Here is a 23,761-nt window from a genome sequence, read left to right as displayed (position 1 = left end):
AAAGGGCTGGGCAGGGCGCCCCCTACCAGCCGATGACCATGCTGTGAGTCAGACCCTTCGAGTTGGTCGTCACCGAAACGAAAGGACTGAGGGCCTCTAGGAGGCCGAGGGCCGTGGGCCACCTGGTACCAGGATTTTCGGAGCGAGAAAGGGGAAGGGGCCCAGGCCTGGCTAGTGAGGAAGAAAAGGAGGGAACCCTGCTCCCTGGAGGCCGAGTCTAAAATAGGATTTACGGCAGCTGTGTGGGCGGCCGAGGCAGGAGCCGGTCGACTGGTGTCGGACACTGGAAAGGGCGACTTACTGAGATGAGGCCGGTGTTGGGCGTAGAGGTCGGCGAACAGGAAAATGAGCGAAGACGGGCCGGGGTCTGGACTGAGCCCAAAAGGGATCGGGGTCCCACTGAGGGGGGTCGGGAGTCCTGATCTGAGTCACGGCACCAATGAAAGGGGCCGGGCGGAGACCAAACTACACCAGTCGCGGTCAAGAGATCTTTATTGGAGGTGTCGAGCGGCACCATGCAAGGAGAAGGAAGAGAAGAAAGAGAGGGCTGCTGGTGTGCTGGGTTTGATATCCCTTGGGCCTATGTGGATTGGGCTAGGGGCGGGCCCAAGGGAAGGCGGGAGATGCTTCTTTCTGATTGGCCCTCCTTTGGTGGGTTCAGACAGTGCCCAGTCAAGGAGGGGAGAAGAACCCAGAACTGGCCCCATCTTAAAGTACGGCGCCATTTTAAGGTACCTCATGTTACCTAACACTTGGCACAAATCATAACACTCTTGCTCAAAGCTCTCAGTAAACGTGACTATTGCTATTCTTTACTTTTTCCTCTATCCAAGGCATACTTTTAAAAAAACAGTTTTACCATTTCTTAAATTAATACATTTTATATAATTTGCATGAAATATATTTATTTTTTTCCAGAAATACATAAAATTATGGAGTTTCAGAAGATATTGAGAATATATATTTTTAAAATGATTATAGAAAGATGTTCTTTTGATTTACATTTATCTCAAATGAACTTTTCTACCAAGGATTTTGTTGGATGCAGTTACAGCTGTCTATTTACTGGAGCATAGTTAACCTATTATAATGTGCTGCTTTTTGTTGTCACAATTGATATTATATTTTCCAATAAATATTTGATAAAGCATCTTAGTTTTTTTTTTTTTTTTACAGCAGACATGAAAACATCTCAATTTATATATGAGAGAATTTATGGAGGCTCAAAACTAACAAACAAAACTTGGGACTTGTCCAAGGTTATCCAGTGATAATTGTAGGACTCAATCGATGTAACTTAGAAGATCTGAATCATAGTAATATAAGCATACTAAATAAGCAGATTGCAATTTTAAATATAATAGTCTGTTTAGTCCTCAAGATAGTACCCGGGAGGCGGAGCTTGCAGTGAGCCGAGATTGCGCCACTGCACTCCAGCCTGGGCAACAGAGTGAGACTCCGTCTCAAAAAAAAAAAAAAAAAAAAAAAAAGATAGTGAGAGCTGAGCCAAGACTTGAAAGAGGTACAAGAATTAACTACTTGGTTATCTGAGCAAGAGTATTCCAGGCAGAAGGAAAAGCCATGGCAAAGGCTCTAAAGCAGGAGCACAGAGAAACAGCAGAGTGGCCAGAGGACGCAGAGAGAACAGAGGGACAAGTAGTAGAAGATAAAGTCAAGAGAGATAATGGAGGTTACCTTATGTAGGGCCCTGTAAACTAGCGTAAAGACATTGTACTTCATTCAAGGAGAAATGGGAGCCTTTGGAATGTTTTGAGCACAGCTGACCTATATTCTAAAAGAGTAATTGTAGCTGCTGTGTTCAGACTTGGTTGCAGAGAAGGAAAATTGGAAACCAACAAGTAGAGAATTATTGAAATAATCTAGGATTTAAAAAAAATGATGATGGCTTGGACAAATATAGCAGTTGTGTAGGTAGTGCAGAGTGGTCAGATTCTGGAATTTTGAAGGAGCCATTAGGGTTACTGAGATTGGCTATAGGGTACAAGAGAAGATGTGGTATCAAGAATGAATCTAGCCAGGCACAGTGGCTCACGCCTGTAATCCCAGCACTTTGGGAGGCTGAGGTGGGCAGATCACCTGAGGTCAGGAGTTTGAGACCAGCCTGACCAATATGGAGAAACCCCGTCTCTACTAAAAATACACAATTAGCTGGGCGTGGTGGCACATGCCTATAATCCCAGCTACTCGGGAGGCTGAGGCAGGAGAATCGCTTGAACCCGGGAGGCAGAGGTTGCGGTGAGCCGAGACTGTGCTATTGCACTCCAGCCTGGGCAACAAGAGCAAAACTCCATCTCAAAAAAAAAAAAAAAAAAAAGAATGATCTAAGAGTTTTGCCCAGAGAAATTGGCAGGTTAGAGTTGCTTGCCTTGAAATGAAGAAGCCTGGAGTGGAGCAGGTGTGAGGGGAGGAAGATCTGGTGCTCCATTTTGAACATGTGAATATCGAGGTACTTATCAGACATGCATGTAGTAATAATGTTTAATAGACAGTAAGACTGAAGAGTAAGCTTTAAAATAGATACATGCACTTGAGAGTTGTAGACATATGGATGGTATTGAAAATTATGAGGCCAAATGAGATCACCAAAGGAATGAGTGTTGATAGAGAACAGAAAAAGCTAAGGAATGAACCCTGTAACACTTCAATTTGAACTTAGAGCCTAGATGGCAGAAGTGGAACTAGCCAAGGTATGACCAGTAACAGGATAAAAACAGACAATGCAGAAAATACATTATGGAGAAGGAAGTGTTAAACTTATCAAAGGCAATTGAAAAGTTATATAAGATGAGGACTTAGAATTAATATGGAATCGAGGAAGTTGTTTATTCCATCCTCATTCCTCTTAACATGTATATGGTTGGTGGTATGATAAACCATATGGGGTTAAGATAAAGTATAACCATGCATGTACCAACAGTGTGTGGGTTGATGTGGTCAAAATCTATGTGAGTTCTTTAATGATTATTTCAGTTTTTTTTTTTTTTAATAAGGAAGTAAGCATGGTCAACAGTGACATGAGAAGGTGGTTTGAGAAGTCAGGAGAATGTGTAAAATAGTCGTCTAGAAGATTAGGTATATGTGTGCGCTAGGGAAATATGGTAAGATTGCTAGACAGCATTAAGGCCCACTTGAGTTTCACAGTCATGATGATCTCATGGATGCCTAATTCATGTAATATGAGCAAAAAGATGTTTCTCATAAAGGGCAACACCAGTTACCTTATGGGTAATGTTTAGGTTGTGATGGTTCTAGATATTTATATGAGTGAGTAGTAACTATTTTAGAGCAGTAAAAAGCAACTCTGAAAATGCTGCTTATCCTATTCCTTAATCCATAAAATAGAAAGAAAAGTATAAGTAAATGCATCCAGAAGGTGGGACTATTTCACTGGCACCAAAGGGAAAAATACTTTTGGAATTATGGGATGTAAATTTTGGAAATATATTTAATTTGGAACCGGTGAGATTCTAGACTTTTCAGGTAATTTTGTTCTAGTATATTAACCAAAATAGTAAATACCATCTGTTATTGAGTGTTTGCCATGTGCCAGCTACTGAGATAATCACTTCGTATCAATGATGTCATTTAATTCTCCAAATATCCCAATGAGGTAGGTTTTCTAATCCCAGTTTTAAAGATCAAAAACCTGAGGCTCTGTGGAAGGTGGAAGTTAAGTGACTTGCCTGAAGGCTAAAGATAGTGGCTGGGCGAAGATAAGTCCCAGCCTTGTCTAGTTACAAAGCCTATGTGCTTCACTGTGCTACCTTGCCTCCTAGTCTAATAAATTTTGTATCACATTAATAAATACGTTTTTCTAGTTACACAAGTAATGACTATGAAGGCATTTCAAATATTTTTTTTTTTCGCTGGGATTCCATAAACCCAAAATTGAATGAATCTAGTAATGAATCTTTGGTAACTGAAGATGTGGTTTTAATTTTGATTTGAGTTAAATGTAAATACTGTAGTTTATCAGCTACCTAATAGAGATACTTAATATGTTATCCATTAGTGCTCATCCAACATTTAAAAAAAGTTTTCATGTATACTTCTTTGTATTTTCTTCTGTTTCAAATAATTTTCTAATGTTATTATGTTATATATAATTTATATCTAAGATGTTTCCTTACTGTAATCATTTTAAAACATATTTAAAAATATTGGTCATTGTCTCTAATAAAAATTGTTTTAGTTTCTTCTTTTATTATATCCATGAGAACTATAAAAATATTTCCCAGGCACGGTGGCTCACGCCTGTAATCTCAGCTCTTTGGGAGGGCAAGGTGGGTGGATCATCTCAGGTCAGGAGTTCGAGACCAGCCTGGCCAACATGGTGAAACCCCATCTCTACTAAAAATACAAAAATTAGCCGGGTGGTAGTGGCACATGCCTGTAATCCCGGCTACTGAGGAGGCTGAGGCAGGATAATCACTTGAGCCTGGGGGGCGGAGGTTGTGGTGAGCTGAGATTGCGCCACTGCACTCCAGTCTAGGTGACAGAATGAGAACCTGTCTCAAAAAACAAAAACAAAAGCTATAAAAATATTGTACAACCAAATGTTTCATACTGTACAGGTAACAACTGGCGATGTTTTTCAGTTATGAATTTGTGTCTTTCCAAACCAACATTACTTATGTCCTAATCTTTTCCTAATAGTTTTGAAAAACAAAAATAAGATAAAATCAAATTTTCAAATTTAATGTCACATATATATTTATTCAAAAAAGACAGGCCAAATAAGAAATACAGACTTAAAAGCTTTTATATGCAGTTGGTAAGAAATGACATATTACATGATTAATGTAAATAATAAATTAGTAATGAGAGTTTTAATCTAATGTTCAAACTTGTTTACTAAGATTATGCAATCATAATACTGAACTATGGACATAATTTTAATGATTCTAAAGATAACCTTGCCTGGTAGCTGGATTTAGAACCCAACTCTCAAGACAGTAGTCAAGTATTTTACCCTAAAATCATTTTAACAAGTAGTCTTCATAATGCTTGTAGTATTTTCTTCTCTATAGTTGTACACTCATTTTCATGACTTCCCTTTTATTCACAAATCATGTAATTATTTTTATTGCCTGGCCTGGATTTGTGAATAAAAGAGATTGTGACTAGTAGATATTTTTGCTATGCAAAAGGAATAAGTTAATATTTTATTTTTTCATGTAAAACATAATTAGGAAACTTTTAATTACTTCAGTTGTTTTTAGTCATAGCTTAGTTTTTAGAGCTATTTTTAAATGCTGTTTACATACCTCTCTTTTATCTTTCTCTTATCTAAAGACCAAGACATTTGGAGGAGGTGGTGGTGGTGCTAGAAGTAATCTCAATATGAATGCTGCTGGTAACCGAAATAGGGAAGTTTTACAGAAAGAAAAGTCAACCAAATCAGAGGGAAGACATGAAGGTGTCTATAGAGAACTGGTAAGGCTAAAGAACTAACCACAAATTTAAAGTGTTATTTCTTTAAATGATTCTTTTATTCTTTCTTACCACCACCACTGAGTTTGTGCAATGTATTATGGATAGATGTTATAACTCTTGAAGGCTTTCATTAAGGATTACAGTTAAATCATGAAAAATTTGGATTGTTTGAAAAATAATTTACTTAAAACCTCTATCTCACTTAAATTACTAATGTCCTAATAATATATTTTGGAATGGATTGATAAAAAGCCATCAAAAGATGATGCATCAACAACATACATTTTCCTGTGCTTCCCCACCTTCCCCACATCTTTTGTCAAATTTTGTCTAAAGTGATTTTGTTTTGTTTTCTACTGCTCTTTGGGAAGAATATTGTGAAACAAGCATATGTATTATGTGGACCCAATTGCAAAATATTCTTGAATTTTTAAGATAAATGAGTGGAGTCAAACATATTTCTGGCATGCTGCAGTGTTCTTAGATCTAAGGATGTTTGCAAAAATTCATTTTCCTCTGCCTTTAGAGGTTGAATGACTTTGGTTGATTTTTGTCTTTAGGGTAAAAAACAGCTTAAACCATGGAGGTTTATTATTTCATATAACAAGAAGTTCAGAAGTAGATGGTTACAAGTGTTGGTAAATTCAGCAGTATAACAATATTAGAGCATTTGTGGGTATTTCCATGATTTCTTGGCTTTCTCCTTAGTGTTATGTAACTGCTAAATGGATTCACCTTACCCACTGCCTAAATAGAGCTGATTTATCAGGACAGGGGAATTGCAATAGAGAAAGAGTAATTCATGCAGAGCCAGCTATCATGAGAGACTGGAGTTTTATTATTACTCAAATCAGTCTCAGTGATCATTCAGGGATCAGAGGTTTTTTTGTTTTTGTTTTTTTTTTTTGAGATGGCGTTTCACTCTTGTTGCCTAGGCTGGAGTGCAATGGCTCAATCTTGGCTCACTGCAGCCTCTGCCTTCTGGGTTCAAGTGATTCTCCTCTCTCAGCCTCTTGAGTAGCTGGGATTATAGGCACCTGCCACCACACTCAGCTAATTTCTTGTATTTTTAGTAGAAACAGGGTTTCACCATATTGGTAAAACTGGTTTCGAACTCCTGACCTCAGGCGATCCACCTGCTTCTTTGGCCTCCCAAGGTGCTGGGATTACAGGCGTGAGCCACCATGCCCAGTGGGATAAAAGTTTTTAAGGACAAGTTGGTGGGTGGGGGAAGCCAGTGAGCCAAGAGCACTGATCTTAGGAGCAGTTTGTGGAGGGTCAGAATCTTGTAGCCTCCAGCTGCATAACTCCTAAACCATAATTTCTAATCCTGTGGCTGTGATGGCTAATATGGAGTGTCAACTTGATTGGATTGAAGAATACAAAGTATTGATCCTGAGTGTGTCTGTGAGGGTGTTGCCAAAGGAGATTAACATTTGAGTCAGTGACTTGAGAAAGGCAGACCCACCCTTAATCTGGGTGGGCACAATCTAATCACCTGCCAGTATGGCTACAATATAAACAGGTAGAAAAATGTGAAAAGACAGACTGGCCTAGCCTCCCAGCCTACATCTTTCTCCTGTGCTGGATGCTTCCTAACCTCAAACATCAGACTTCAAGTTCTTCAGTTTTGGAACTCGGACTGGCTCTCCTTGCTCCGCAGCCTGCAGATGGTCTATTGTGGGACCTTGTGAGTTAAACTCCCATATACATATATATATATATATATATATATATGGTCCATTAGTTTTGTCCCTCTAGAGAACCCTAATACAGATTTTGGTACCAGGAGTGGTTCTAGAGGAACAAAATATTAAGGATGTATTTCTTTCATTAGATTTGGGATTTTTGGAGTTGGCCCCTTAACATGATTAGATCCAAAACTGCTGTGGACTCTACTTCTAATAGTGTGGAGAACACTGATAATCCTTCACATGAACTTTTTAGAGAGTTATGCAAAATAAATGCATTTGCTGTTTTTGATTCATCACTCGTGAGAGGCAAGGAGTTTAGTGACTCTATACATAATACCTTTGACCATATGTGGAGAACCAAGGAACATAATGAAACTGGTTGGTTGCTTCTAAGTTCGATGGACAAAGTGATGAAAGAAAATGATGAACTCAGGCATCCTATCTCCTGGCTTCAGAAGCAGATATTGAGCCTCAAATCTGCTAAGATTGCCCTGAGTAAGAGTCTTATTGTTACTGGAGGGTCCTTGTTCTTAGAGCTCCCAAGATGGTGGCGGGCTGCTTCCAAGATGGCAGCAAGCCGCTTGTTCTCTGACCTGGCATTCTTGGCCTCATGGATTCTAAGGAATGGAACCTTGGGCCATGCGGTGTTATAGCTCCATTAGAAGTGGTGGGTCACAGAAGAAAACCATGGAATCCAGTAACTAGTGTTCAGCTCAATTAGGACGAACCGGGGACTTAGCCATACAGGAACAATGGCAAGTCTTTAGCCTGATTGGGAGCGGCAGCTGGCACCCCACTGGATCAGAAACGCAGTGGATACCCTGCTGGATCCGGAGGGGTGGAAGTCAACAGCGGGTCTGGGACGGCAGTGAGCAGCAGTGGTGGACGGCAAGCGAAAGCTCAGCTTGAGCCATAACAAACATGGACCAGAAGAGTGTGCAATTGCAAGATTTGATAGAGTGAAAACAGAGCTCCCATAAAATGGGAGGGGACCCAAAGGGGGTTGTCATTACCAGCTCGAATGCCTGGGTTTAGATCCCGATCATTGTCCCTCCCCCTGTGCTCTCAGGTGATAGATGATTGGCTATTTCTTTACTTCCTGTTTTTGCCTAATTAGCATTTTAGTGAGCTGTCTTTACTACCTGATTGGTCGGGTGTGAGCTAAGCTCCGTGTTTAAAGGTGGGTGCAGTCACCTTCCCCAGCTAGGCTTAGGAATTCTTAGTTGGCCTAGGAAATCCAGCTAGTCCTATCTCTCATTATCTCCTGTGGAGAAAAAGCTGAAATTTTGGAAAAACAGACACAGGCTGTTATCATGTTAGTGGCTGACATGAAATGAAAGGTGCATGCACAGCCTTGCCAGGTGTTTACTTTTAAAGTGAGGGCATTGATTGGAAAAGAGTAGGACCTTGTAGCTTGGAATGGGGATGTGTGGGTGGAGCCTGATAAAGCTGGGGACACTGAGTTTGTAAACTCTGATGAATTTTCTTTGCTAGAAGAAACAGCTTCCCCATCCCCAGTAATGGTTTGAGTTTTCTAATTTATATAAACAGAAATCTGAAGAGCAGACATGGGAATGTATATTAAGGGTGTGGGATAATGGTGGAAGCAACATAGAGTTGGATCAGGCTGAATTTATTGATTCAGGCCTGCTAAGTAGGGACTCTGCATTTAATATTGCAGCTTGGGGGGGTTAAAAAAAAGGCTAATAATTGATTTGCTTGGTTAGCTGAAATGTGGATTAAAGGATGGCCCACTGTGAGTGAGCTGGAAATGCCTGATCTCCCTTGGCTTAATGTAGAGGAAGGGATACAATGGCTTAGGGAGATTGGGATGGTGGAGTGGATTAGTCTCTGTAGACCTACTCATTCCAGCTAGGAGGGTCCAGAAGATATATCCTTGACCAACACCTTGCAAAATAGATTTGTGAGGGCAGCACAGGCATCTTTGAAGATGCCCTATAATTGCTTTTCTGTGTATGTCAGAGCTAACAGTGTGAACTGCAGTCCCTCAACTACAAAATTTAACTACAATGGGAATAATTGGATCCCAAGGTGGCAGGGGCCAAGTGGTGGCACTCAACCATCAAAGGCGAGGTTAAGCATAGCTACTGTAGTGGACAGTAGAGACAAAACGGCAATCAGAATATTCTGACTTATGTAGCGCTCTGGCATTGGCTAATTAATCATGGTGTTCCTAGATGTGATATTGATAGGAAGCCTACTGCATTCCTGCTTAATTTAGACAAGCAGAAAGCTTCTAGGTCTAATGGACAAAAGACTAATTTCAATTATGAAAGTAGAGATTTGTGGCCCCTCATTCAATTTTCAGCCAGTTTACAGACCCAGAATCCCTTGAATGAAGGGGAGGCTGGGTCCCCTTGAGGAAAGACCCCACTGACAATTTATGCAGTGAATCGTTCTCCTATCCTTCCCCAAGGACACCTCCAGCCTTTTACCAGGGTAACTGTGCACTGGGGAAAGAGAAATGATTAAGCGTTTTGGGGACTACTGGAAACTGGCTCAGCTGATGTTGATTCCAGGGGACCCAAAATGTCATTGTGATCCTCCAATTAAAGTAGGGGCTTATGGAGGTCAGGAAATTGATGGAGTTTTAGCTCAGGTCCAAAGTACAGTGGGTCCAGTGGGTACCCAGACCCATCCTGTGGTCATTTCCCCAGTGCCAGAATGCATAATTGGAATAGACATACTTAGCAGCTGGCAGAACCCTCACACTGGCTCCCTGACTTGTAGGGTGAGGGTGATTATGGTGGAAAAGGCCAAATGGAAGCCATTAGAGCTGCCTCTACCTAGAAAAATAGTAAATCAAAAACAATATTGCATCCCTGGAGGGACTGCAGAGATTAGTGCCACCATCAAGGACCTGAAAGACACAGGGGTGGTGATTCCCACCACATCCCCATTCAACTCTCCTATTTGGCCTGTGCAGAAGACAGATAGATCTTGGAGAATTACAGTGGATTATCAAGTGGTGACTCCAGTTGCAGCTGCTGTACCAGATGTGGTTTCATTGCTTGAGCAAATTAACACATCTCCTGGTACCTGGTATGTAGTCATTGGCTTGGCAAATGCCCTTTTCTCCATTCTGGTCCATAAAGTCCACCCGAAGCAATTTGCCTTCAGCTGGCAAGGCCAGAAATATACCTTTACTGTCCTTCCTCAGGGGTATATCAACTCACTGGCTTTGTGTCATAATTGTATTCAGAGAGAACTTGATCACTTTTCACTTCTGCAAGATATCACACTGGTCTCTTACAGTGATGACATATGCTGATTGGATCCAGTAAGCACGAAGTAGCAAACACAGTGGGCTTATTGGTGAGATATTTGCATGCCAGAGGATGGGAAATAAATCTGACTAAAATTCAGGGATGTTCTGCCTCAGTAAAATTTCTAGGGGTCCAGTGGTGTGGGGCGTGTTGAGATACTCGTTCTAAGGTGAAGGATAAGTTGCTGCATTTGGCCCCTCCTATAACCAAGAAAGAGGCACAATGCCTAGTGGGCCTATTTGGATTTTGGAGGCAACACATTCCTCATTTGGATGTGTTACTCTGGCGGATTTATCGAGTGACCCAAAAGGCTGCCAGTTTTGAGTGGGGTCCAGAACAGGAGAAGGCTCTGCAACAGGTCCAGGCTGCTGTGCAAGCTGCTCTGCCACTTGGGCCATATGACCCACCAGATCCAATGGTGCTTGAGGTGTCAGTGGCACAGATGCTAGTTGGAGCCTTTCACAGGCCCCCATAGGTGAATCACAGCAGAAGCCTCTAGGATTTTGGAGCAAGGCCCTGCCATCTTCTGTGGATAACTGCTCTTTTTTTGAGAGACGGCTCTTGGCCTGTTACTGGGTTTTGGTGGAAACTGAACATTTGACTATGGGTCATCAAGTCACCATGCAACCTGAACTGCCTATCATGAACTGGGTGCTTTCTGACCTATCTCACCATAAAATGGCTCATGCACAGCAGCATTCCATCATCAAATGGAAGTGGTACATGTGATTGGGCTTGAGCAGGTCCTGAAGACACAAGTAAGTTATAAGAGGAAGTGGCTCAAATATCCATGGTCGGCCGGGCACGGTGGCTCACGCCTGTAATCCCAGCACTTTGGGAGGCCGAGGTGGGCGGATCACGAGGTCAGGAGATTGGGACCACGGTGAAACCCCGTCTCTACTAAAAATACAAAAAATTAGCTGGGTGAGGTGGTGGGCGCCTGTAGTCCCAGCTACTCGGAGAGGCTGAGGCAGGAGAATGGCATGAACCTGGGAGGTGGAGCTTGCAGTGAGCCGAGATCGCACCACTGCACTCCAGCCTGGGTGACAGAGCGAGACTCCATCTCAAAAAAAAAAAAAAATGTCCATGGTCTCCACTTCTGCCACTCTGCCTTGTCTCCCTGAGCCTGCACCAGTGGCCTCATGGGGAGTCCCTATGATCAGTTGACAGAGAAAGAGAAGACTGGGGCCTGGTTCACAGAGGGTTCTGCACAATATGCAGGCACCACCCAAAAGTGGACAGCCGCAGCCTACAGCCCCTTTCTAAGACATTTCTGAGTGATAGCAGTGAAGGGTAATCTTCCCAGTGGGCAGAACTTCAAGCAGTGCACCTAGTTGTGCACTTTGCATTTAAGGAGAAATGGCGAGATGTGCGACTATATACTGATTCATGGGCTGTAGCCAATGGTTTGGCTGGATGATCAGGGACTTGGAAGAAGCATGATTGGAAAATTGGTGACAAAGAAATTTGGGAAAGAGGTATGTTGATGGACCACTCTGAGTGGTCAAAAACTGTGAAGATATTTGCATCCCATGTGAGTGCTAACCAATGGGTGACCTCAGCAGAGGAGGATTTTAGTAATCAAGTGGATAGGATGACCCATTCTGTGGACACCACCTTAGCCTCTGTTCCAGCCACACCTATTATATCCCAATGTGCCCATGAACAAAGTGGCCATGGTGGGAGGGAGGGAGGTTACGCATGGGCTCAGCAACATGGACCTCCACTCACCAAGGCTGACCTGGCTATGGCCACTGACTATTCCTTGGGGTGATCAGCCAGCTACCTGTTGGCAGGTTTATTATATTGCACATTTTCCATCATGGAAAGGGCAGAGATTTGTTCTTACTGGAATAGACACTCACTATCTGCCTAAGTAATTTCTTCTTAACTCCTGTATCATTTCCCGCTCTGGAGTGGTAACTCTAATTGCTGTTAGGGGGTGTTGGACGATGACTCTTTTGGCTACTTCCTGCTGAAAAGAGGCACTGTGTATGGAACAACAGCTAGGGCTCTTCCTAGGGTCAATCTAAAGGTCCTCAGAAGAAAGGTGTGTCCATGCGTTGTTCTGTCTACAGCACCATTTGGAGTTTGATTGCTGTCAGCCATTCCGATGGGTTGTAATACTGGTTTGCCTCCACCAAATGTTGCTGAAACACTAATATAAATGCAGCATTCCTTTTGGGATAAGTGGCATTGGATTTGGATGGCTAGAGTAACTTCAGTGTTAACCTTGGCTAAATCTTTTCTGCAATTATTAATTCCTCCATGACTTCCACAGACCATCTAAGACATGCTTAAACTTTCCTACTTGTCCTAAACATCCTTGTTTTTAAACAACCAAAGATTCTTTTTAGGACAAGTGTTTACGATCCATAAAATCATTTTATGACTTCTCCAAACCATCCACAAAATGCTTAAACCTTCTGACTTGTCCTGAACATCCCTCTTTTAAACAACCAACTATTCTCTTTAGGAGAAGTACTTACTATACAAGATCCTTTCTTATGTAAAATCTCTTTCCTTTATAACCTTATTTGCATAGCCAGGGTGTGACATGTTACCAAACCCAATAAAGTTCTAGCAGACTCAGTGATAGTAAAATGTTCATGCTTCTTTTTTGTTGGTAACTATTATTCCTACTATCAGAATAATAATTACACAAAATACTATAGCAGTGGAAACTCTCTGTCTGATATTCCAGTTAGAAGGTGGTAACATGTATAACCCTACTGCAAATAGTAGAGTGAGTATAGCAATTCCCGCAAGTGTTGTGTAGTACATAATTTCCATCTAAAATTTTACTTGCTAAGATACAGAATTTCCTTTTGTGGTTCTATGAAGATCCTTAGTTTTATCTTCCCAGATGAACCTCTGGGTTATGGGCACCCTACTCACTTTCATTACCTGACAAAATTTGCAGGATAATTGTCTAGAACCAGGATATTGATCCAGATTTTTACATTACCCATGCCTTTTTGTTTCTTCCAAGCTGCAAGAGATCACCACTTGATTCACAGGAATAAGCAGGGTTAGTCTAAAATGTCAGCAAAATAAACTAAAAAACAATGAGACTGGAATTTAATGACAAATGTATAAGCTTTGGATCATAATTTTTCTCTCTCTAGTCCTTATTTTTGGTAAAAACAAATTATGATAGGACTGTGTTTTTTGTAGAATAAACTTTAGTCTTATACTTGGCCTGATTATTTGCATAAAGTGCAGCAAGAATGATTATTTCTATGTAGGCCTTTTGGATTGTCTTTGATGGAACTCTGTTCCACAAGGAACCTCAGATAAGATCTTTTAAAGTTGAGCTCAGCCATGGGTTTGTATCTTCAAATACCTGTGAGTTGGGTGATCTTCTCCTCTAAAGGCCCCAAGATAAACTGGGAGCTCCTGGTCCTGTTAGAAAGTGACATTCTTTACTGACCACAGGTCAGGAACCCTGTACAGGATTATATATATAGGTATGAGGCCAGTTCTCTCCATGGGAATTTTATTGTCTCTGCAAGTTGAGATTGACTTCTTAAAGGGAAGCATATCTTTCCAGTCAAAGCCTTGGTAAAATAACCAGTTTTTCTAATTGTGTCCTATTGCAAAGGAAAATGGATTCTTATTGAACTGATGCAAACTACTATATTGTGGTAAATTAAGAGAAAGTTTTGAAATTCTAGAGGAACCAGGCAGAGAGAAACAAACATGCTCCAAACTTTGTTCACAGGAGTATACCTTATTCAATTATTAAAGGCCATAAATAGTTCAAAATAAGTTTCCTTGATTCTGAAAGAAAAACAAGGATCATCAATATTCTAAGAAAAATAAAAAAGGTTCCTTTAGCTTTCTGAGTTTAGTCCATTTAGTTAACTTCTGTTTTGCTTGATACTTGTGAACATTTCAGTTCTTCATGAGTCCTGTACCTTTTTCTCTATTCCAGTGTTACAGTCTTCAAAGCTATTAGAATCCTGCATTTGAGAGCACCTGTTAAAGTTGTATAGCTTGATTGTAACCTATCTTTTGAGAAGGAACAAAGCAAGACAAGAATTGTCTGCAAATGACATTTCCAGGGTAGTTACAGTTAAAAACGTGACTGATAAAGTTTAGTTATCTGTGGTTTACAATAACTTGACAACCTTAATTATGATTAATAGGATATAATTAGACATTCGACTTTTAGAAATTCCATACAATATTGGAACACATATTAGTATTATTCACCAAAATATAACTTAAAGAAGATTGCACATCATTTTGGCAATCTAATGTGACTAAACATGCCAAACAATCCTGTTTACCTCTTCTCTGGGTGTTTCAGGGGCCCTCTGAACCATCCAGAAAGCAAGGTATCAGGAAAGAAAATTTTGAAACTTGAAGTTTGATTTTGGGAAGGCTGCTAAATGTTGGAGGGCTTAAAACACTTGGTGTTATGAAATAGAATTCCGTATTGCTACAAATTATTTATTTTGCCAAAATGATAACTCAAAAGGCAAAAGCCTTTCATTAACCTTTACTATTATATGAAAATCCTGTTGAAAGCCAAATTGTACCCTTGCATTAGTTTATTAATGTTAACCCCAATTGGTTTAAACGAAAACGGTTCCATCTAATCTTAACCAGTTTGACCATAAATGAAATCTTTACAAACTTTTTATAATGCTTTTTGCTAAAGGGCAGATTGGCATCAGAAGAAAACCTTGCTGTGCTCTTATTTCAATGCTCATTTTATGAAAAGATCATATAATACTTTTTTGAATTTAGTTAATGTTTGTGCATTTTTGCAAGATTAATTTTTTAAATTTCAGAATTTTAAAAATCTTTTTATAACTTGCTTAATTATCTCTAGCTTTATCTTAACAAATCTGAGATAATCACTCATACCTGGGCAAAATTTACGTTTTCATGCTTTCTTATAATCTTTTACTAAAAAAAGTTACTGTTTTTATACACCTTGCTTGTAAAACTGTTTAGTGGTCTCAGATACATGTTGCAGTGTAAACTCTTAGCAACTTTTACTTTTGGTGAAAAACCTGGTTAGTAAGCAGTTTTAATTGTGTACCAGGTATGGAGCCTAGGACCCAAACAAAAGTGCAGATAAGGTCTGACTTTCCAGCATCTAACTCCATGTGTCTCAGGCCTTGCCTGTCTATAAAGCAGGCAGTTTAAAACCTTGAAACATTTAGCAAACCTCGTATCTGACTTGTATGATTTAGACCACATATTTGCATTTTGATGACACTTGCATTTTACCATCCTTAAGACATTTTGTTTCTTAAAGATTAAAGTCACGTGAACTAAAAAGCATTACAGCTTTTACCTTTCCTTTAAAAAATATTTGATTTGGTGGTGGCTGGCAAGATGGCTGAATAGGAACAGCTCCGGCTTGCAGCTCCTAGCGAGATTAAGGCAGAAGGCAGGTGATTTCTGCATTTCCCACTGAGGTACCTGGCTCATCTCATTGGAACTGGTTAGACAGTGTGTGCAGCCCATGGAGGGCAAGCAGAAGCAGGTTGGGGCGTTGCCTCACCTGGGAAGCACAAGGGGTCGGGGAACTCTCTCCCATAGCCAAGATAAGCCATGAGGTATTGTGCTGTGAGGAATAGTGCACTTTGGCCCAGATACTATGCTTCTCCCACAGTCTTCACAACCTGCAGACCAGGAGATTCCCTTGGGTGCTCACACCACCAGGACCCTGGGTTTCCAGCACAAAACCGATGGCCTTTTGGGCAGACACTAAGCTAGCTGCAGGAGTTATTTTTTCATACCCCAGTGACGCCTGGAATGCCAGCGAGACAGAACTGTTCACTCTGCTGGAAAGGGGGCTGAAGCCAGGGCGCCAAGTGGTCTAGCTCAGTGGATCCCACCCCCACAGAGCCCAACAAGCTAAGATCCACTGGCTTGAAATTCTCGCTGCCAGCACCACAGTCTGAAGTTGACCTGGGATGCTTGAGCTTGGTTGGGGAGAGGGGTGTCTGCCTTTACTAAGGCTTTAGTAGGCAGTTTTCCCCTTACAGTGTAAACAAAGCCACCGGGAAGTTTGCACTGGGCAGAGTCCACCGCAGCTCAGCAAATCTGCTGTAGCCAGACTGCCTCTCTAGATTCTTCCTCTCTGGGGAGGGCATTTGTGAAAGAAAGGCAGCAGCCTCAGTCAGGGGATTATGGATAAAACTCTCATCTCCCTGGGACAGAGAAACTGGGGGAAGGGGCAGCTGTGGGCACAGCTTCAGCAGACATAAACATTCCTGCCTGCTGGCTCTGAAGCAAGCAGCAGATCTCTCAGCACAGTGCTTCTTAACTAAAGGAGCATGTTCTAACCCAATGCAAGGAAGCTAAGAACCTTGAAAAAAGGTTAGAGGAATTGCTAACTGGAATAACTAGTTTAGAGAAGAACATAAATGGCCTGATGGGATTGAAAAACACAGCACGAGAACTTCGTGAAGCATACACAAGTATCAATAGCCAAATTGATAAAGTGGAAGAAAGGATATCAGAGATTGAAGATCAACTTAGTGAAATAAAGTGGGAAGACAAGATTAGAGAAAAAAGAATGAAAAGGAACAATGAAAGCCTCCAAGAAATATGGGACTATGTGAAAAGACCAAACTACATTTGATTGGTGTACCTGAAAGTAACAGGGAGAATGGAACCAAGTTGGAAAACACACTTCAGGATATTATCTGGGAGAACTTCCCCAACCTAGCAAGACAGGCCAACATTCAAATTCAGAAAATACAGAGAACACCACAAAAATACTCCTCAAGAAGAGGAACCCCAAGACACATAATCATCAGATTCACCAAGGTTGAAATGAAGGAAAAAATGTTAAGGGAAGCCAGAGAGAAAGGTCGGGTTACCCTCAAAGGGAAACCCATTAGACTAATAGCACATCTCTCTGCAGAAACCCTACAAGCCAGAAGAGTGGGGGCCACTATTCAACATTCTTAAGAGTCTCCTTTAAGAATTTCATATCCAGATTTTCATACTAGCCAAACTAAGCTTCAAAAGCAAAGGAGAAATAAAATCCTTTACAGACAAGAAAATGCTGAGAGATTTTATCACCACCAGGCCTGCCTTACAAGAGTTCCTGAAGGAAGCAGTATATATGGAAAGGAACAACCGGTACCAACCACTGCAAAAACATACCAAATTGTAAAGAACATTGACACTGGCCAAGTGCAGTGGCTCACGCCTGTAATCCCAGCACTTTTGGAGGCCAGGGTGGGCGGATCAAGAGGTCAGGATCAAGTTTGAGGAGTTTGAGACCAGTCTGGCTAACATGGTGAAAGCCCGTCTCTACTAAAAATACAAAAACTAGCTGGGCGTTGTGGTGCATGCCTATAATCCAAGTTACTTGAGAGGCTGAGGCAGGATAATCACTGGAACCTGGGAGGCAGAGTTTGTAGTGAGCTGAGATTGCACCACTGCACTCCAGCCTGGGTGACAGAACGAGACAAAAAAAAAAAAAAAAAAAAAAAAGAATATCGACACTATGAAGAAACTGCATCAACTAAAGGGCAAAATAACCAGCTAGCATCATAATGACAGGATCACATTCACACATAACAATATGAACCTTAAATGTAAATGGGCTAAATGCCCCAATTAAAAGGCACAGACTGGCAAATTGGATAAAGAGTCAAGACCCATCAGTGTGCTATATTCAGGAGACCCATCTCATGTGCAAAGACACACATAGGCTCAAAATATGGGGATGGAGGAATATTTACCAAGCAAATAGCAAGCAGAAAAAATGCAGGGGTTGCAATCCTAGTGTCTGATGAAACAGGCTTTAAACCAACAAAGATCAAAAGAGACAAGGGCATTACATAAAGGTAAAAGGATCAATGCAAGAAGAGCTAACTATCCTAAATATATATGCACCCAATACAGGAGCACCCAGATTCATAAAGCAAGTTCTTAGATACCTACAAAGAGATCTTAGACTCCCACACAATAATAGTGGGAGACTTTAACACCCCACTGTCAATATGAGATCATCGAGACAGAAAATTAACAAGGATATTCAGGACTTGAACTCAGCTCTGGACCAAGCGGACCTAATAGACATCTACAAAACTCTCCACCTCTAATCAAGAGCATATTCATTCTTCTCAGCACTATGTCATACTTTAAAATAGACCACATAATTGGAAGTAAAACACTCCTCAGCAAATGCGAAAGAATGAAAATAATAACAAGCAATCTGTCAGACCACAGTGCAATGAAATTTAAACTTAGGATTAAGAAACTCACTCAGAACGGCACAAATACGTGGAAACTGAACAACCTGCTCCTGAATGACTACTGGGTAAATAAAAAAATTAAGGCAAAAGTAAATAAGTTCTTTGAAACCAATGAGAACAAAGACAAAAAGTACCAGAATCTCTGGGACACATTTAAAGCAATGTGTAGAGGGAAAGACCAGCACAAGACAAGGATGCCCTCTCTCACCACTCCTATTCAACATAGTATTGGATGTTCTGGCCAGGGCATTCAGGCAACAGAAAGAAATAAAGGGTATTCACATAGGAAGAGAGGAAGTCAAATTGTCTCTGTTTGCAGATGACATGATTGTGTATTTAGAAAACCCCATTGTCTCAGTTCAAAATCTCCTTAAGCTGATAAGCAACTTTAGCAAACTATCAGGATACAAAGCCAATGTGCAAAAATCACAAGCATTCCTATACACTGGTAATATACAGAGAGCCAAATCATGAGTGAACTGCCATTCACAATTGCTACAAATAGAATACCTAGGAATCCAGCTTACAAGGGATGTGAAGGACCTCTTCAAGGAGAACTACAAACCATTGCTCAAGGAAATAAGAGAGGATACAAACAAATGGAAAAATATTCCATGCTCACGGATAGGAAGAATCAGTATCATGAAAATGGCCATACTGCCCAAAGTAATATATAGATTCCGTGCTGTCCCCATCAAACTACCATTGGTTTTCTTCACAGAATTAGAAAAAACTACTTTAAATTTCAAATGGGACCAAAAAGGAGCCCATATAGCAAAGACAATCCTAAGCAAAAAGAACAAAGCTGGAGGCATCATGCTACATGACTTCAAACTATACTAAAAGGCTACAGTAACCCAAACAGCATGATATTGGTACCAAAACAGATATATAGACCAATGGAACAGAACAGAGGCCTCATAAATAACACCACACATCTGCAACCATATGATCTTTGACAAACCTGACAAAAACAAGCAATGGGGAAAGGATTTCCTATTTAATAAATTTTGTTGGGAAAACTGGCTAGCCATATGCAGAAAACTGAAACTGGATCCCTTCCTTACACCTTATACAAAAATTAACTCAAGGTGGATTAAAGACTTAAATGTAAGACCTAAAACCATAAAAATCCTAGAAGAAAACCTAGGCAGTACCATTCAGGACATAGGCATGGGCAATATGTTTCTTGTGAAAAAAGTTCAGAAAAGTCACTAAGCAAACTGATGACTGTAAACTTCATCAAGTTAACAGTAGTAATCCTTGGGGAGGAAGAACAATCTGACTTTCAGTTACCTAATTACAGGATTCAAAATGTCCAGTTCCCAACAAATAATTACAAAGCCTTCAAAGAAGCAGAAAAGTTTAGCCCATTCACAAGAAAAACAGAAATCCATAGAAACCACACCTCAAATAGCCCATGCATTGGACTTAACTAGAGAGACTTTAAATGAACTGTCTTATATATGCTCAGAGGTCTGAGAGAAACCATTGACAAAGAACTAAAGAAATCAGGAAAACAATGTATGAACATGTTAACTATTAGATATATAAAATTTAAAGTTGGGTTTTTCTCAGCTGGCTTTGGTTCAAGAAATTTCTTGATAGGATATGTTTACACTCCTTAAGTGGTTCTTGAATTCTATTCAGGTCTAGATTTTTAAAAGAGATTTGGATTCTGGCATTTGTAAAGTAGATTTTCCTATTGGGGTATAGCTGTCAAAGCATCATAGATAGTATTGCTAATGAATATAGCCAGAATACTCAAGTACTAGTTTAAAAAAAAAAGCTACTTGGGGGTATCATTTTGTTAGCTTCAATACTTTACATTTTTGGAGAGGTGCCGTATGAATTACATGTCCCTTCTAGTATGGAGAAGTATCAAAAAATTTCCATTTTTTACCATGAAAAATTTTCATTAAGTAGTTTTCTCCTCACTGTCTATATTATTTTCAAAGGCCATACTCTAACATACCATAAAATTTATTTTTGTGCGTTGCTTTTGCAGTGTTACTTGTCAGAGAATACTCAAGGCACAACCCCACATATCATAGAGATTCTTCCTTGCCTGTTGTAAAAAATCAGTAAGAGAATGTTGTATTAGAATGACATTTTTACATAAGCATGAGATGTAATTTTTAGTTAAAAGACAGTAAATAGTTAAAAGTTTATGCCTTGCCTTATCTGTGGGCTATCAGCCAGCTTTTCTCTTTATTCCTTCCAGGTTGATGAGAAAGCTCTGAAGCACATAACGGAAATGGGCTTCAGTAAGGAAGCATCGAGGCAAGCTCTTATGGATAATGGCAACAACTTAGAAGCAGCATTGAACGTACTTCTTACAAGCAATAAACAGAAATCTGTTATGGGTCCTCCTCTGAGAGGTATAATTTATTAAGCAGTGTGCCAGATAGTATTGTTTGCTTTTCAGAGGAATATATGTTATTGACAGAGGCTGTTATTTCTGTGCAGGCTGTAATTTTATTTAACATTATGGTAAGTGGAAGGAACACCAGTTTGGGAACCATAGAGACATTTGTAGTCTCAGTCTCATTGTCTTCATCTTTGTACAAAATGGGTCTGACAACAACAACAAAACAAAAACAAAATGGGTCTAACAGTACCTTATTTAACAAGGTTGTTATGAGTAATAGAGAAAATATGTGGCTGGTTCTATTATTTCCAGAACTCTGCCACCTGAGTAAATGACTAAGCTTTTAAAAATTAACAAAAATATTACATTTACTTGGTGTTATTCTTTAATCATTGCATGGTCAAGTTTGTTATGTGGTTTTTCAAGTCCCAGTCCTATATTCTTTTAAAAATATCTGTGGTTAAAGAATAAATTATAATTTTCCCTTAAAAGATAGTTTATATGAACAAATTTGGACTTCTGAATAGATCATTTATTTAGAGGATTAAATGTGCTACTTAATATAATTACTTTAAAACCTAAAAAAATTACTTAAAAGATGTAGACTATACAAAAAATATGAAAAGAAATTAAAATTCTTATTTAAAATTATTGTTGGTTATATATTAGTATATATTCTCTTTTTGTTTTTGCATATACAGTACATATTTCTTGCTTTTACATCTAAAGGTAGAGGAAAAGGCAGGGGGCGAATAAGATCTGAAGATGAAGAAGACCTGGGAAATGCAAGGCCATCAGCACCAAGCACATTATTTGATTTCTTGGAATCTAAAATGGGAACTTTGAATGTGGAAGGTAGGCTAATTTAAAGTTGAATCCTTTTGTTTTCTTTCTTTTCTTTTTTTTTAAGCGTATTTCTTTTTAAAAGACCAAACTTTATATCCTGAGTGTTTGTTTATAAATTTACTTAATCTGAAAACATAATGGCAGCTTATTTTGCCCCCTAACTGGGATTAGTAATCTCACCAAACCACTTTTCCCAAATTTACTCTTATCTAGATGACAGATATAACTGTGTAAACAGGTTGTTGTGTTGTGAAATTTATTATATAATCTTATATAACTTATTTTGCTTGTGAAATTGGTATATCTCTTCTTTCTCCCCATATTACATAGTTTGAAAATGTTCACACAATGAGTGAAAATGCTTTCACAATGTGGTATATTTTTTATATACTTTAGTGATTAACATATTGAAAAGAGAAGTAAGTATGGTAAATATGCAGGCTTTTTCTAGGCACATAATGTAGTAAATATTTTCTAAAATGGTAAGTTTTCAAAATACGATCCAAAAAGTTAAGGAAATATACTTTTAAATTCAGTTTCTCGTTCAGATAAATTTTGAATCTAGCCAAATAAGCTCAGAGATAAAATGCTTTTATAATAAATATAAAATGTTCTGATTTCATAAAAATTGAAGCATGTTTGCTAGATTATGTAGAAAAGGCAGTGTAGCATTTGAGAAAACAAATGTTTGATGTGGGCAAGATTTATAAGCATGATGTATTAGTTTTCTATTTCTGTGTAACAAATTACCACAAAGTCAGTGGCTTAAAACAATGCAACTTTATTACCTTATAGTTTCTTTGTGTCAGGAGTCTAGGCACAGCTTCATTGGGGCCTCTGTTTAAAGTCTCAGACGCTGATGTTAAGGTTTTGGTTGGAGCAGTGATGTTATCAGAGACTTGAGTTCCTCTTACAGGCTCACCCATTCTTGCAGAATTCATTACCTTGTGGATGCAGGACTGAAGTCCCGTTTTTTGCTCGGTGTTGCCTGGAGACTTCTTTATCTCCTAAAAGCTGCCTCCAGATTATTGCCACATGGGCCACCCCATACGCAATTTACGTATTGTTTGCTTCTGCAAAGCCAGCAGGAGAGTCTCTGCTGCTGCTTCAGATCTTTCTTTTTCCTGACTCTGACTTAATGAGTATTTTTGTCCCAACCTCTCTTCATACTGTCCCACTGAGAGATCCTTTGATTTCCTTTCATCCTCCTGTCCCCTTACATTTGCTTTTGACTCCTGTATTAGTTTGTTTTCATGCTGCTGATAAAGATATACCTGAGACAGGGTAATTTATACAGGAAAAAGAGTGTATTGGGTTTACAGTTCCACGTGGCTGGGGAAGCCTCACAATCACGGTGGAAGGCAAGGAGGAACAAGTCACATCTTACGTAGATGGCAGCAGGCAAAGGGAGAGCTTGTGCAGAGAAACCCTTATAAAGCCATCAGATCTCGTGAGACTTACTCACTGTCATGAGAACAGCACAGGAAAGACCTGTCCCCATGATTTAATTACCTCCCACTGGGTCCCTCCCACAACATGTAAGCATTCAAGATGAGATTTGGGTGGGGACACGGCCAAACCATATCATTCCACCCCTGGCCCCTCCCAAATATCATGTCCTCACATTTCAAAACCAATCGTGCCTTCACAACAGTCCCCCAAAGTCTTAACTCATTTCAGCATTAACTTAAAAGTCCACAGGCCAAAGTCTCATCTGAGACAAGGCAAATCTCTTCTGCCTAAGAGCCTGAAAAATCAAAAGCAAGTTAGTTACTTCCTAGATACAATGGAGGTACAGGCATTAGGTAATACAGCCATTCCAAATGGGAGAAATTGGCCAAAACAAAGGGGCTACAGGCCCCATGC

General features: G+C 39.9%; 1 protein-coding gene across 13 annotated transcripts in view; it reads left to right on the top strand.

Annotated features, from left to right (window-relative positions):
* TDRD3 (tudor domain containing 3) overlaps positions 1-23,761 on the top strand; it is a 184,207-nt gene that overhangs the window by 98,361 nt on the left and 62,085 nt on the right. For all 13 annotated transcript variants that reach the window (XM_063618788.1, XM_055245351.2, XM_063618785.1 and 10 more), the window contains 3 exons: positions 5,317-5,457; positions 20,903-21,059; positions 21,779-21,904. In XM_063618788.1, the coding sequence (XP_063474858.1) occupies positions 5,317-5,457; positions 20,903-21,059; positions 21,779-21,904 (424 nt within the window). The remainder of the gene's footprint in view (positions 1-5,316; positions 5,458-20,902; positions 21,060-21,778; positions 21,905-23,761) is intronic.

This window comes from Symphalangus syndactylus, chromosome 15, assembly GCF_028878055.3.
Source record: "Symphalangus syndactylus isolate Jambi chromosome 15, NHGRI_mSymSyn1-v2.1_pri, whole genome shotgun sequence".
NCBI lineage: Eukaryota > Metazoa > Chordata > Mammalia > Primates > Hylobatidae > Symphalangus > Symphalangus syndactylus.
The sequence above is the reverse complement of the archived record's forward strand: the minus strand, read 5'-3'. Positions and strand labels throughout refer to the sequence as shown.